At 42.0% G+C, this 13,670-nt stretch overlaps 1 protein-coding gene across 4 annotated transcripts in view; it reads right to left on the bottom strand.

Moving 5' to 3' along the window:
• Positions 1-5,325, bottom strand: part of Usp16 (ubiquitin specific peptidase 16) — a 30,585-nt gene extending 25,260 nt beyond the window's left edge. For 3 of the 4 annotated variants that reach the window (XM_029544326.1, XM_029544327.1, XM_021210110.2), the window contains exons 1-2: positions 5,208-5,304; positions 2,088-2,191 (exon numbers count right to left, since the gene is read on the bottom strand). In XM_029544326.1, the coding sequence (XP_029400186.1) occupies positions 2,088-2,148 (61 nt within the window). In that variant the 5' untranslated portion in view covers positions 2,149-2,191; positions 5,208-5,304. Of the gene's footprint in view, positions 1-2,087; positions 2,192-5,207 lie in introns of all 4 variants that reach the window. The other variant, XM_021210109.2, reaches the window with a different exon arrangement.
• Positions 5,326-13,670: the final 8,345 nt, after the last annotated feature.

The following is a 13,670-nucleotide window of genomic DNA, read 5'->3' as shown; positions in this document are numbered from 1 at the left end:
AAAAAAAAAAAAGTGTGTAAAAATGTGTGCTATCTCTGTAAATGATGGAGCCATGCAATATACTCAAAAGACAGCCCTACTCGCGACTAGAAACCAGGTTCTGGACAAGTGATTAAAGGGTACGGGAGTCATTCTGAAGGATCTGAGTTGCTTGATGGAAACTAAAGTCAGAACCAATCAAGTAGTACAACTGGCTTCCTGTCCAATAAACAGAGATCAAGTTAATACAAGTAAAGTAATGCAGAAAACCACTGATTCCTAGTAAAGAAGCAGATTATAGGAGACGGACGAAGAACTATCTTTTAAAATATTAAATGAGCACTAAGTTTTATAACTGATACTGTCAAGTACTAGTAAAAGTTGAGGAAAATAAGCATTTTATTGTGCAATTGAGGATCATTATAATTCCAATGATAACACTAAAACTAACAGTTGCAGACTAGCTAAATAAATGATAACATATACAGACATGATCCTTCTATATATCAAAAGTGAGTATAAGGCTGGCAAGATGGCTCAACAGTAGAGTCTACTAGCTTTTCTTATAGGCTCAATTCCTAGCACCCACATGGCAGCTCACAACTGTGTATAAATAAATCCAGTTACAGGAAATCCAATGCTCTCTTCTAGCCTCCCAAGGTAGCAGGCAGACATGGTGAAAAGACCACGCATACCACCAGCAAAGCACCCACTACACATACAGCAAAGACTACAGCAGGGCCAACCTGCTGGTCGAGACTGAGGACCCGAGTTTGAGCCCAAACCCACAGGAGCTGGGAAGAAGCGACTCCTGAAAGCCATCCTCTGACCCCACAGTCACACATGGCACACAGGTGTCACTCCCCTCAACACTCATACACATCACACACACAGTAATAAAATCTAAGCTAGGCGTGGTTGTGTACACCTTAATTTTAGCACTAAGGGGCAAAAGTGGCAGAACTCTGTGAGTTCAAGGCCAGCCAGGGACAGTGAAACCCTATCTTAAAAAGAAAAGGGCTGGAGAGATGGTTCAGAGGTTAAGAGTGGCTGTTCTTTCCAGAGAACCTGTGGTTCCAATTCCAGCACCCACGTGATGCCTCACAACCATTTATAACTCACTTCAGAGGATCTGATATTCTCTTTTGGCCTCCACAGGCATGGTATACACAAGATATATACATACAGTCAGAAGACCCATACACATAAAATGTAAAACTATAAATAAATAAATAAATAAATAAACAAATAAATAAATCGGGTTGGGACAACAGCTCAGTGATTCAGAGCACCTGGCACTCTTCCAAAGGACCTGTGTGTGGTTCCAATCCCAGCACCCAAATGGCAGACAACCACCACCACTATCTACAATTCCAGAGGCCCTGACACCTTCTCTGGCCTCCGCAAGCACTGTCCACAAATGGTGCACTGACATACATCATGCAGGTTAAAAAAACAAAAACAAAAACAAACAAAAAAAAAAACATTTAAAATGGTTTTAAATAAAATTTTAAATAGAAATTTAACAATAGTAAAATTCTGATTACATTACAGTCCATACATTGCTTACATATCATTCATGGGGGCTGGAGAGATGGTTCGGCAGTTAAGAGCACTGAGTTCTCTTCCAGATGTCTGGGGTTTGAGTCTCAGAGCCTATGTGGTGTCTCACAACCATCTAACTCCATTTACAGGAGATATAATGCCCCCTTCTAGTCTATGTGGGCACTGCATACACACACTGCAGACATGCGTACAAGAAAAAGCACTAGTACCCATAAAAATAAACTTAACAAAAAATAAATAGGGCTGGTGAGATGGCTCAGCGGGTAAGAACACCCGACTGCTCTTCCAAAGGTGCAGAGTTCAAATCCCAGCAACCACATGGTGGCTCACAACCATCCTTAACAAGATCTGACTCCCTCTTCTGGAGTGTCTGAAGACAGCTACAGTGTACTTACATATAATAAATAAATCTTTGAAAAATAAATAAATAAACAAAGGTAAAAGTAAATTTATACACACACACACACACATACGCACACACACACACACACACATATATATATATATATAAACAGGCTTTAACAACAATTGATGAAACATACCTGTAGATTCAGAGGAAGCCTTATCTGGAACACTTTTCCCCTTTGTTCGTTTCTTTCCCATGTTGGCACTTTTTATGGATTGCACACTGACACAAAATTACAATCTAGAAAACAAGATAAATTCAGCTTGACAAAAACCAAAAAGACAAAGTATGAAAGAAAAAACTATTTCTACAATTTAGAAGATAAAAATTCAAGTAAGCTACAGTCAATGCTTTCTATAAGTCTATTGCACTTTATAACTCAAAAATGCCACTGGGATACACCATCACACTTCTAATAAGAACTCTTAAGTGCACAGAATATACAGTATCATCCTGTTTTCAGACAATCAGGAAGTGACAAAGTTAAGATGTTTCTACAAATGTAAAAGTCACGGTTCTCAATCTTCTTACATTCATCTTGAAATGCTTCAGTGCCTAACACTAACAGGTATTCAACTCTTCACCACAAAGATTAAATATCATTCTACAATCAATCAGCTAGCAAAGTTTAAAGGTTTGCAAGAAAATTTAAAAATAGACAGACAAAAGTACACAATTCTCTTTACCAGTCTGCCTTCTAGATATGAACTAAGAATCGACTTGCCTATGTCAACCACAAACCCCCATTTGGTAGCCTATGGCTAATCTAACTATACATTAAACCTTTGCCTGTTTGGTTGAATTTTGAAAATTTAAAAATATCAAGAGAACTAAAAGTCCTTACAAGTCTATCTTTAAGCATTAATTTTGAGAATCTGAATTTTGCATGCTTCAGAGTAACTTGTTTAGGCTAAAAACTTGGTAACGACCATAAAAAGCTATTTTTACTTAAGATGCTTACTAAAAGTTTGTGCAAGTGGAAAATAGTATCTGGAGGAAATACTTCACTTAATTCTTGTTTTTACGGGTGTTCTACCATTAAACTACACTCCAGTCCCACTTAAATTAATTCTAATCTTAATTTTTGTCATCCTTCTGGCATAAAGTCTTGCAAGCAATTCTTCAGCTCTTGATGGGATGGTGCCAAAGATATTCAAGACATCTATATCAAAAACACGAGCCAAGTGAAGCAATTATGTTTTACAAAGAAAATGTTCATTCATCCTTCTGTCCTCCTCAGTGCTGCATACTAAATCTGGGCCTTGTATATGCTGGACAAGATGCTAGGGAACCACTGTACTAAGCCAGTATGTAACCCTTCCTTTACCAAGGATCATCTAAAACATTGTTAAAAAAAAAAAAATGGTGAGAGCTAAAGATGTAGCTCAGTGTGTAGAGTGCTTGCCTGCTGTGCACAAAGCCCAGGCTCACTCCTCAGCACACACACAGCCAGGTAGAGTGGTGCATACAGCCCGAGGCTCAGACGCTTCAGCAGAAGGGATCCAGAAGTCAAGGTCATCCTCAACTACTATACACTGAGCTTGTGGCCAGCCTGGGATAGACGAGACCTCGCAATAAACAAACAAGAGCACAGAGTATGGAGGGCTGTATCAAATGGTCCTCTTTTAGGACAAAAAGAGTATCCAACTCCTGCCCTCCAAGCTAACCTCCTCTAAACTGTGCACCTTAGTGCAAGATTCATCTTCAGATAACGCCATTTGTATTATGTCACTCTAATGAACCTATTAAACAGCCAAAACATCCAAGTTTACCCTCGGGAACTTGTCCCCTTCAACCTGGCCCTAACGTGCTAGCAATCCTGACTCATAACTCCTCTACAAAAACAATTAATGAGACAGTGCCTTTCCAAAACCATCATGTTTGATTTTCACAATCATCTTTTAAATGAAGATACTCACTAAAGAAAGAAATTTAGAAACAAAACCACTCTAGTCCAGGTTGAACTAACACTCCAGAGATCCAACTGCCTTCGCCTCCCACAGTGCTGGGATTAAAGGCTTGTGCCGCCGCCGCCACCACCACCACCAGGTTTCAATGAAGATTTAAGAAAACCTGCACTAGCCCAGGTCTGTGGAGGGAATTCCAGGACAGCCAAAGCTACACAAGGAGACCTTGTCTCGAAGAACAAAGCAGAGAGAGAGAGAAAAAAAAGATATGTACTATCCTTTATCTGTTTCTCTACCACAGTAAACTGCTTTTCAAATCTATAATCTGAACATGCTAATTTCTCTCTCCGTCTCCTCTCCTCCCTCCCCTCCTCCAACCCCCCCACCTCCCTCTGTACTCCGAAGCCTTAGGAGAAAGAACTGGTTCTGGACAGAATTTCTATCTTGTCTATAGCATACTGTGAGTACATAGTAGGTCCTCAAGAAAAACTTCCTCCGTTAAGGGTGCACAACTTTAATGCCAGCACTCCTATGGCTAAAGTAGGCAGTTACAAAGCTCCAGGTCAGCTACAGTGAAGGTGTCAGACGGGGGGAGAGAGAGAGAGAGAGAGAATGAGAGAATGAATATATGAATATTACCTGAGAAGGCACAACTTCAAGTGTAAAAGAAAAAGGCGGACATTAATTAAATCATAAGCCTGCAGTTGTGGAGACAGAGCTAGAAAATCTGGTTTAGGGACTGCAGTTTCCCTTGAGACAGCAGAGGAAAACTTGAAAGACACATTTTTAATTAGGGCAACCAAACCAAAGACTGAAGACTCAGTTGATGCTATTGAAGGAGCGACAGTAAAATTCTGACAGCTGTGAAGGTCACTGCTGAGCCGTGGGAACGGCGTCTATAAAACAGTGTAACGCTCGGTCCCGCAGCGTCCAGGGGAGTTTTCAGACAAGAATTGCCATCTCGGCCCAACTCCTCGCTCGCGGCTCCCTCGGTCAGCCGACTGCCTTCCTTTCCTGCCCTCCCGGTCCTCCTCTGCCTTCGCTAAGCCATCACCACCAATGTGGGGAAACCCCTGGCAGCAGGTCTCTCTACAACGTGGCTCTCCAGTTTCGACGGAGGCTGCCTGTCACCCAGAGGTGACAGCGCCAGCCGCGCTTACAACGCACACGGTGTCACCGGGCGCTCCCTGGAGCTCGCACGCCGGCCGCCCAGTCACCCTTCCCGGCGGCCGCCGGCCCCAGCGACTGCTCGGCGCCCACGGGGCCGCCCCTGGAGCCGACAGCACCCGCCGTGGATGAGGATGAGGATGAGGCCGAGGCAGGGAGGGCGAGCGGCGGCCGGTACTCACCCGGGGCGACGGCGCCCATAACTGCCTCCCGCGATGGGCACGGAGCCGGCCGCCAGCTCCGCTTCCTCTAGGTGACGCAGAGCGAGCGACGCGGTGGAACCAGCCACCCTCCCGGAGAGGCAGCTTCCGGAACGCGGCATTGTGGGAAATGGCTCGGCCGCCCGTGGGATCGGCGCGTGGGAGTCTCGCCACGTGTTCACTGCGGTGTTAACTGTGGAGTGATTAAAATCCTCCTAGGGAGTGGATGACGGGTCGTGGTCCATGGCTTGGAAAGTCCTGCATGGCTACGTCTCGTAAATACGTTATTTCTGCAGGATGGCCAAGAAAGCGACTTACACACGTCTCTCCTTTCCCTTAATCCTGCCCCAATCGCTTATAAAAGTGAGTGATCTTTCTTCCAACCCCAGCCATCACCTTGCTGACCTTGTCCAAACTGACCGGAGTTAAAGGGAAATGTTACAGTGTAGACTCCTGAAGATTTGAGTTGCACTTCGTTGAGGAAAAACAGTAACTACACACTTCGTGCGAGTCTTGTAACACCCGTTAAGCGGACCTCAGCGGAGACAGTAATCAGAGAAAATGACCTGTGCATGTTAGCAACAAAATAGGCAGAAGTAAATAAACAACACAGTAAAAGAACAGTTCACTGTGTATGCGAGGGGGTGCCATAAAGAAACCATTTGAAACGGCCGCTCAGTTAGGGGTTAGGTTTGTATTGTGAATAAGAGAAAAACTACTCAAAGGCATCGGGAAGAGTCCAGTGCAGAGAGAGGAAGGCCGGGGCTACGGAAACATGAGTGGGAGAGAATAGTGGACAAAGCATGATTAAAAAAAAAAAAAAAAAACCAGAAGGGCCGGGGACAAGGAGGCAGGGAGGTAGAAAGAGAACGGGAATAGGGAACCAGATGAGAGAAGGTCCTGCAGGCTAGTGTGAAGGCTCTGAGATGTGTAACTAGTGTGAAGGCTCTGAGATGTGTACTGGAGAACGAGGACCAAGGGAGCCTAAAAGCCAGTTCTGGACTTTGACGAGCAACCGTGAGTGTATATCAACGGAGAATCATGTCCCTTCTGTCAGAAGGAAGGGACATGAGTCCTTTTGCGGAGGAAAAAAAAAACCTCAAGGTTCCTCAAACCTCAAAGTTCCTGAGGAATGTTGGCTTTTTATCTAACCACCAGAAATCCTTCCATAGTCCAGTTTGAGCTCATTTCTGTATATATGGACTTCTTAAGACCTAAAAGATTGCAAATGAAATATTCAAATTTACTAGTTGTCAGATAAAGCTATATTGAAATAGTAGCATAATAAGTGGGAAAATGGCCAGTATATATATTTTAATTAACCACTCTATTGGTTTACATCTCAAATGATATCCCACTTACCCGTTACCCCTCTACCAGCCTCTCATCCCACATGCACCCTACCCCCTCCACTGCCTATACGAGGGTGCTCCCCGACCCACCCACACTCTCTCCTATGCTGGGGCTCAAACCTCCCCCGGGACACAGGGCCTCCTCTCCCATTGCTGTCAGGCAAGGGCATCCTCTGCTACATATATGTTTGGAGCCATGGATCCCTCCAGGTACTCTCCTTAGTTGGTGGTCTAGACTCTGGGAAAACTGGGTAGTCAGGCCAGCCTATGTTGTTCTTCCACTGGGGTTGCAATCCCTCACTGCTCCAGCCCTTCTGCCAGCCCCCTACCACCACCAGGTTCCCTCAGCTCAGTCTGATGGTTGGCTCCAAGCATTCACATCTGCATTTGTCAGTGGCTGGCTGGATCTCCCAAGGAACCACCACACTGGGTTCCTGTCAGTAAGTGCCTCTTGACCGCTGCAACAGTGTTGGGTTTGGTGTCTGCAGACATGATGGATTCCCAGATGGGGCAGTCCCTGGTTTGCCCTTCCTTCAGCTTCTATTCCATTTTTTTCCCTGTTCTTCCTTTGGACAGGAAGATTTCTGGATTAAAAACTTTGAGATGGGTGGGTAGCCCCATCCCTCGACCGGGGTTCATGCCTACCCAACAGGTTCTATCTCCACCTTTTCTGCACATTTTGGCGAAAGTCATCCCCATTGGGTCCCAGGAGGATCACATTTCCCTGGTGCCTGGAACGCTCCAGTGGCTATCCCCAGTTCCTCATCCACCCTGCTACATATTTTTATTTGATTTCCTGACCCTTTGCTCTTACATCTCCTCCAGTTCCTGATATTGCTCCCTTATTTCCTCCCCCTCCTCTTTCCCTCCCAGGTCCCCCTCCCCCTCCAGCTCCTGTTCTCCTGCTCAATGCAGGACTGGAGTATCCACACCCTGGTCTTCCTTCCTTCTATCTGTATGGTCTGTGGGTTGTATCATGAGCATTGTGAGCTTTGGGGCTAATATCCATTTATTAGTGAGTACATACTATGTGTGTTCTTTTGTGACTGGGTTACTTCACTCAGGATGATATTTTCTAGTTCCACCCATTTGCCTAAGAATTTCATGAAATCATTGTTTTTCATCGCTGTGCAGTAATTCATTGTGTAAATGTGCCACATTTTCTGTATCAGTTTATCTGTTGAAGGACATCTGAGTTCTTTCCAGCTTCTGGCTATTATAAATAAGTCTGCTATGAACATACTGAAGCATGTGTCCTTGTTATGTGTTGGAGCATCTTTTGTGAATATGCCCAGGAGTGGTATAGCTAGGTCCTTAGGTAGAACTATATCCACTTTTCTCAGGAACTTCCAGACTAATTCCTGAAGTGGTTCTACCAGCTTGCAGTCCGACCAGCAATTTAGGAATGTTCCTCTTTCTCCACATCCTCACCAACATCTGCTGGCACCTTAGTTTTTGATCTTAGCCATTCTCATTGGTGCGAGATAGAATCTCAGGGTAGTTTTGACTTGCATTTCNCTGATGACTAAGNATNTTGNACATTTCTTTANGNNCNTCTCAGCCATTCNAGATTCCTCAGTTGAGAATTCTCTATTTAGCTCTGTACTCCACTTTTTAATAGTGTTATTTGGTTCTCTGGAGTCTACTTTCTAGAGTTCTTTGTACATTTTGGATAGTAGCCCTCTATCGGATGTAGGGTTGGTAAAGATCTTTTCCCAATCTGTTGGTTTTGTCCTAATGACAGTGTCCTTTGCCTTACAGAAACTTTGCAATTTTATGAGGTCCCACCTCTCAATTGTTGATCTTAAAGCATAAGCCATTGGTGTTCTGTTAAGGAAAATTTCCCCTGTGCCCATGTGTTCGAGACTCTTCCCCACTTTCTCTTCCATTAGTTTCAGTGTATCTGGTTTTTATGTGGAGGTCCTTGATCCATTTGGACTTAAGCTTTGTACAAGGAGATAAGAATAGATCCATTTGCATTCTTCTGCATGCTAACTGCCAGCATTTGTTGAAAATGCTGTCTTTTTCCACTGGATGGTTTTAGCTTCTTTGTCAAAGATGAAGTGACCATAGGTGTGGGGATTCATTTCTGGGTCTTCAATTCTATTCCATTGATCTACCTGCCTGTCTCTGTACTGATGCCATGCAGTTTTTTAATCACTATTGCTCTGTAGTACAGCTTGGGTTCAGGGATGGTGATTCCACCAGAAGTGGAATTTTATTGTTGAGAATAGTTTTCATTATCCTAGGATTTTTGTTATTCCAAATGAATTTAAGAATTGATCTTTCTAACTCTATGAAGAATTGGGTTGGAATTTTGATGGGGATTGCATTGAATTTGTAGATTGCTTTTGGTAAGATGGCCGTTTTTACTATATTAATCCTGCCAATCCATGAACATGGGAGATCTTTCCATCTTCTGAGACTGTCTTCGATTCCTTTCTTCAGGAATTTGAAGTTCTCACCATACATGTATTTCACTTGCTTGGTTAAAGTCACACTCAGATATTTTATATTATTTGTGACTACTGTGAAGGGTGTTGTTTTCCTAATTTCTTTCTCAGCCATTTTATCCTTTGAGTAGAGGAAGGCTACTGATTTGTTAGAGTTAATTTTATATCCAGCCACTTGACTGAAGTTGTTTATCAGCTATAGAAACTCGCTGGTAGAATTTTTGGGTCAGTTATATATACTAACATATCATCTGCAAATAGTGTTATCTTGACTTCCTCCCTCCCAATTTGTATCCCTTTGATCTCTTTTTGCTGTCTAATTGCTCTGGCTAGACCTTCAAATACTATATTGAATAGGTAGAGAGAGATGGACAGCCTTGTCTTGTCCCTGATTTTAATGAGATTGCTTTAAGTTTCTCTCCATTTAGTTTGATGTTGGGTATTGGTTTGTTGTATATTGCTTTTATTATATTTAGGTATGCTCCTTGAATTCCTGATCTCTCCAATACTTTTTAACACTAATGGCTGATGCATTTGGTCAAAGGCTTTTTCAGCATCTAGTGAGTTGATCATGTGTTTTTTTTTTTCCCTTGAGTTTGTTTATATAGTGGATTACTTTGATGGATTTCCATATATTAAACCATCCCTGCATTCTTGAGATGAAGCCTACTTTATCATGGTGAATGACCATTTTGATGTGTGCTTTGATTCAGTTTATGAGATTTTTTTTTTTTTTTGGTGTTTGTTGTTTTTGTTTTTTGTTTCTCAAGACAGGGTTTCTCTGTATAGCCCTGGCTGTCCTGGAACTCATTTTGTAGACCAGGCTGGCCTCGAACTCAGAAATCCGCCTGCCTCTGCCTCCCAAGTGCTGGGACTAAAGGCGTGAGCCACCACCGCCCGGCAGTTTGTGAGAATTTTATTGAGTATTTTTTGCATCAAAATGCATAAGGAAAATTGGTCTGTACTTCTCTTTCTTTGTTGAGTCCTTTTGTGGTTTAGGTATCAGTGTAACTGTGGCTTCATAGAAAGAACTGGGTAGTGTTCCTTCTGTTTCTATTTTATGGAATAGTTTGGGAAGTACTGGCATTAGATCTTCTTTGGAAGTCTGATAGAATTCTGTACTAAAACCATCTGGCCTTGGACTTTTTTTGGGGGGATGGGAGTCTTCTAATGACTGCTTCTATTTCTTTAGGGGTTAGGGGACTGTTGAGGTGGTTCATCTGATCCTAATTTAACTTTGGTACCTGATATCTGTCTAGATAATTGTCCATTTCATCCAGGTTTTCCAGTTGTGTTGAGCATAAGCTTTTGGAGTAGGATCTGATAATTGTTTGGATGCCCTCAGTTTCTGGTTTTATGTTTCCCTTTTCATTCCTGTTTTTTAAAGTTTGGATACTCTGTGCCCTCTAGTTAGTCTGGCTAAGGTTTTATTTATCTTGTTGATTTTCTCAAAGAATCAGCACCTAGTTTATTTTTTGTTTGTCTGTTTGGTTTTTGTTTTTGTTTTTTTTTTGATTCTTTGTATAGTTCTTTTTGTTTCAACTTAGTTGACTTTAGCCCTGAGTTTGATTATTTCCTGTCCACTACTCCTCTTGGATGTATTTGCTTCTTTTTGTTCTAGAGCTTTTCGGTGAATAGATAATTGTTCAGCTTTCATGTGTATGTGGGCTTTCTGTTGTTTTTGTTGCTATTGAAGACAAACCTTAGTCAGTGATTGTACAATAAAGTACATGGGATTAATTTGATGTTCTTGTATCTGTTAAGGTTTATTTTGTGTCTAAGTATATGGTCGATTTTCGAGAAGGTACCATGAAGTGCTAAGAAGAAGGTATATTCTTTTGTTTTAGGGTGAAATGTTCTATAGATACCTGTTAAATCCATTTGGTTCATAACTACTACTACTACTTCTTCTTCTTCTTCTTCTTCTTCTTCTTCTTCTTCTTCTTCTTCTTCTTCTTCTTCTTCTTCTTCTTCTTCTTCCTGTTTCTCAAGACAGGGTTTCTCAGTGTAGCTGGCTGTTCTTGGACTCACTCTGTTCACCAGGCTGACCTCGAACTCAGAAATCTGCCTGCCTCTGCCTCTAAAGAGCTGGAACCATCATGCACCATCACTGCCCGGCTCATGTCTTCTTTTAGCTTCACTGTGTCTCTGTTTAGTTTCTGTTTCCATGATCTGCCCATTGCTGAGAGTGGCATGTTGAAGTCTCCTACTATTATTGTGTGAGGTTCAATGTGTGCTTTGAGTTTTAGTATAACTTCTTTTACAAATGTGGCTGCCCTTGCATTTGGGGCATAGATGTTCAGAACTGAGAGTTCATCTTGGTGGATTTTTCCTTTCTTGAGTGAGTAGTGTACTTCCCCATCTTTTTGGATAACTTTTGGTTGAACGTGTATTTTGTTAGACATTAGAGTGCCTACTCCAGCTTGTTTGGTAAATTTTTTTCCCCACCCTTTCATTTTGACTTAATGTCTGTCTTTGTAACTGAGGTGTGTTTCTTCTATGTAGCTAAATGCTGGATCCTGTTTACCTATCCAGTCTGTTAGCCTATGTCTTTTTCATTGGGGAATTGAGTCCGTTGATGTTGAGAGATATTAGAGATGAATGATTGTTGGTTCCTGTTATTTTTGTTGTTAGAGGTGGAATTATGTTTACTTGTTTATCCTCTTTTGGGTTTGTTGTGAAAAGATTAATTATTATGTGACAAGAGAAATTTCTTTTCTGGTCACATCAGTTTGGTGTTCTGTAGGCTCCTTGTATGTTTATGGGCATTTCTTTCTTTAGGTTAGAAAAGTTTTCTTCTAAAATTTTGTTGAAGATGTTAACCAGCCTTTGAATTGGAAATCTTCACTCTTCTATACCTATTATTCTTCTAAACCTATTATTCTCAGGTCAGGTCTTTACATTGTGTCCTGGATTTCTTGCATGTTTTGAGATAAAAGCTTTTTGCTTTTTGTATTTTCCTTGACTATTGTGTTAATGTCTTCTATTATATCTTTTGCCGCTGAAATTCTCTCTTCCATCTCATGTATCCTGTTGATGCTTGCATCCGAACCTCCTGTTCTCTTTCCTCGGTTTTTCCATCTCCAGGGTTGTCTCCCTTTGAGTTTTCTTTAATGACTCTATTTCCATTTTTAAATCCTGTTTGGTTTTGTTCAATTCTTTCACCTGTTTGATTGTGTACTCCTGCTTTTCTTTAAGGGATTTATGTGTTTCCTTTTTAAGGAATTCTACTTATTTACTTGTTGTACTGGCTAGTTTTGTGTCAACTTGACACAGGCTGGAGTTATCACAGAGAAAGGAGCTTCAGTTGGGGAAATGCCTCCATGAGATCCAGCTGTAAGGCATTTTCTCAATTAGTGGTCAAGGGGGAAGGTCCCCTTGTGGGTGGTGCCATCTCTGGGCCAGTAGTCTTGGTTCTATAGGAGAGCAGGCTGAGCAAGCTAGGGGAAGCAAGACAGGAAAGAACATCCCTCCATGGCCTCTGCATCAGCTCCTACTTCCTGACCTGCTTGGTGATGAACAGCAGTATGGAAGTGTAAGCCAAATAAACCCTTTCCTCCCCAACTTGCTTTTTGGTCATGATGTTTTGTCCAGGAATAGAAACCCTGACTAAGACACTTGTGTTCTCCTGTATTTCCTTAAGGGAGTTATTTATGTCCTTCTTAAAGTCTGCTATCATCTTCATGAAAGGAGAGTTTAGATCTGAATCTTGTTTTATAGATGTGTTGGGTTATCCAGGACTTGCTGTGGAGGGAGAACTGGGTTCTTATGTTGCCAAGTCAAATTGGTTTCTGTTGTTTATGTTCTTATGCTTGCCTCTTGCCATCTGGCTATCTCTTTTGTCATCTGGCCTCCTTGTCTCTGACTGGAGCCTGTCCTTTCTGTGATCCTGTGATTCTGGATGTGTCAGAATACCTGGGGAGTGGAGCTGCAACTGAGTTGTGGGCTGTGTGGGTTCCAGTCCTTTGCCAGGGTTCTGCCTCAGACATGGGTGGGAACCAGAAGGCACTTGGGTCTCTGGGTGGGCAGGGATCTCACCAATGGAATCTTTACTTCAACTGTGGGGAAAACTAGCATTCTTGTTCTTTACTGATATAATGTTGTGGGTTTATTTTATTCACTTATTTTGAGACTGGAATCTCACTGTGTGACTTGGCTGACTTGGAACTCAGTATGTAAAACAGGTTGGCATAAACTCCATGGACACAGGCAGCCTTATGCACCTGACTGCTGGGATTAAAGGTGTGCACCATACCACAGCTGGAAATTAGAATTTAAAGCTCACTCCTTTTAAAGCCTAGTGGCAAGTTTTCCTCTCTCATTCCCCATTGCTGTATTGTTAGCTTTCTTTGCCTTGTTCTGTCCCTTAATTTTCTGTGGTTGGCGCCTTAGTTCACTACCTAAAACTCATGATACAAGCTAAGCAGCCTAACTCAGTCACCGAGTTACTCTCATCTTATTTTACATTGCTGCCAATTAACCTATGTATGTTTCTATGTATGAATGGTGTATATATATATATATATATATATATATATATATATATATATGGAAGAATATTTTTTCTATAATTCTAGTATGTCTGGAGCATACTAAATACTTAAGTATTAAGGAAATATATTCATTAGAACAAAATGCTC

The sequence above is a fragment of the Mus pahari genome, chromosome 12, assembly GCF_900095145.1.
Source record: "Mus pahari chromosome 12, PAHARI_EIJ_v1.1, whole genome shotgun sequence".
NCBI classification, from domain to species: Eukaryota; Metazoa; Chordata; class Mammalia; order Rodentia; family Muridae; genus Mus; species Mus pahari.
Note: the sequence above shows the minus strand (reverse complement) of the source record. Positions and strands in the feature narration are given on the sequence as shown.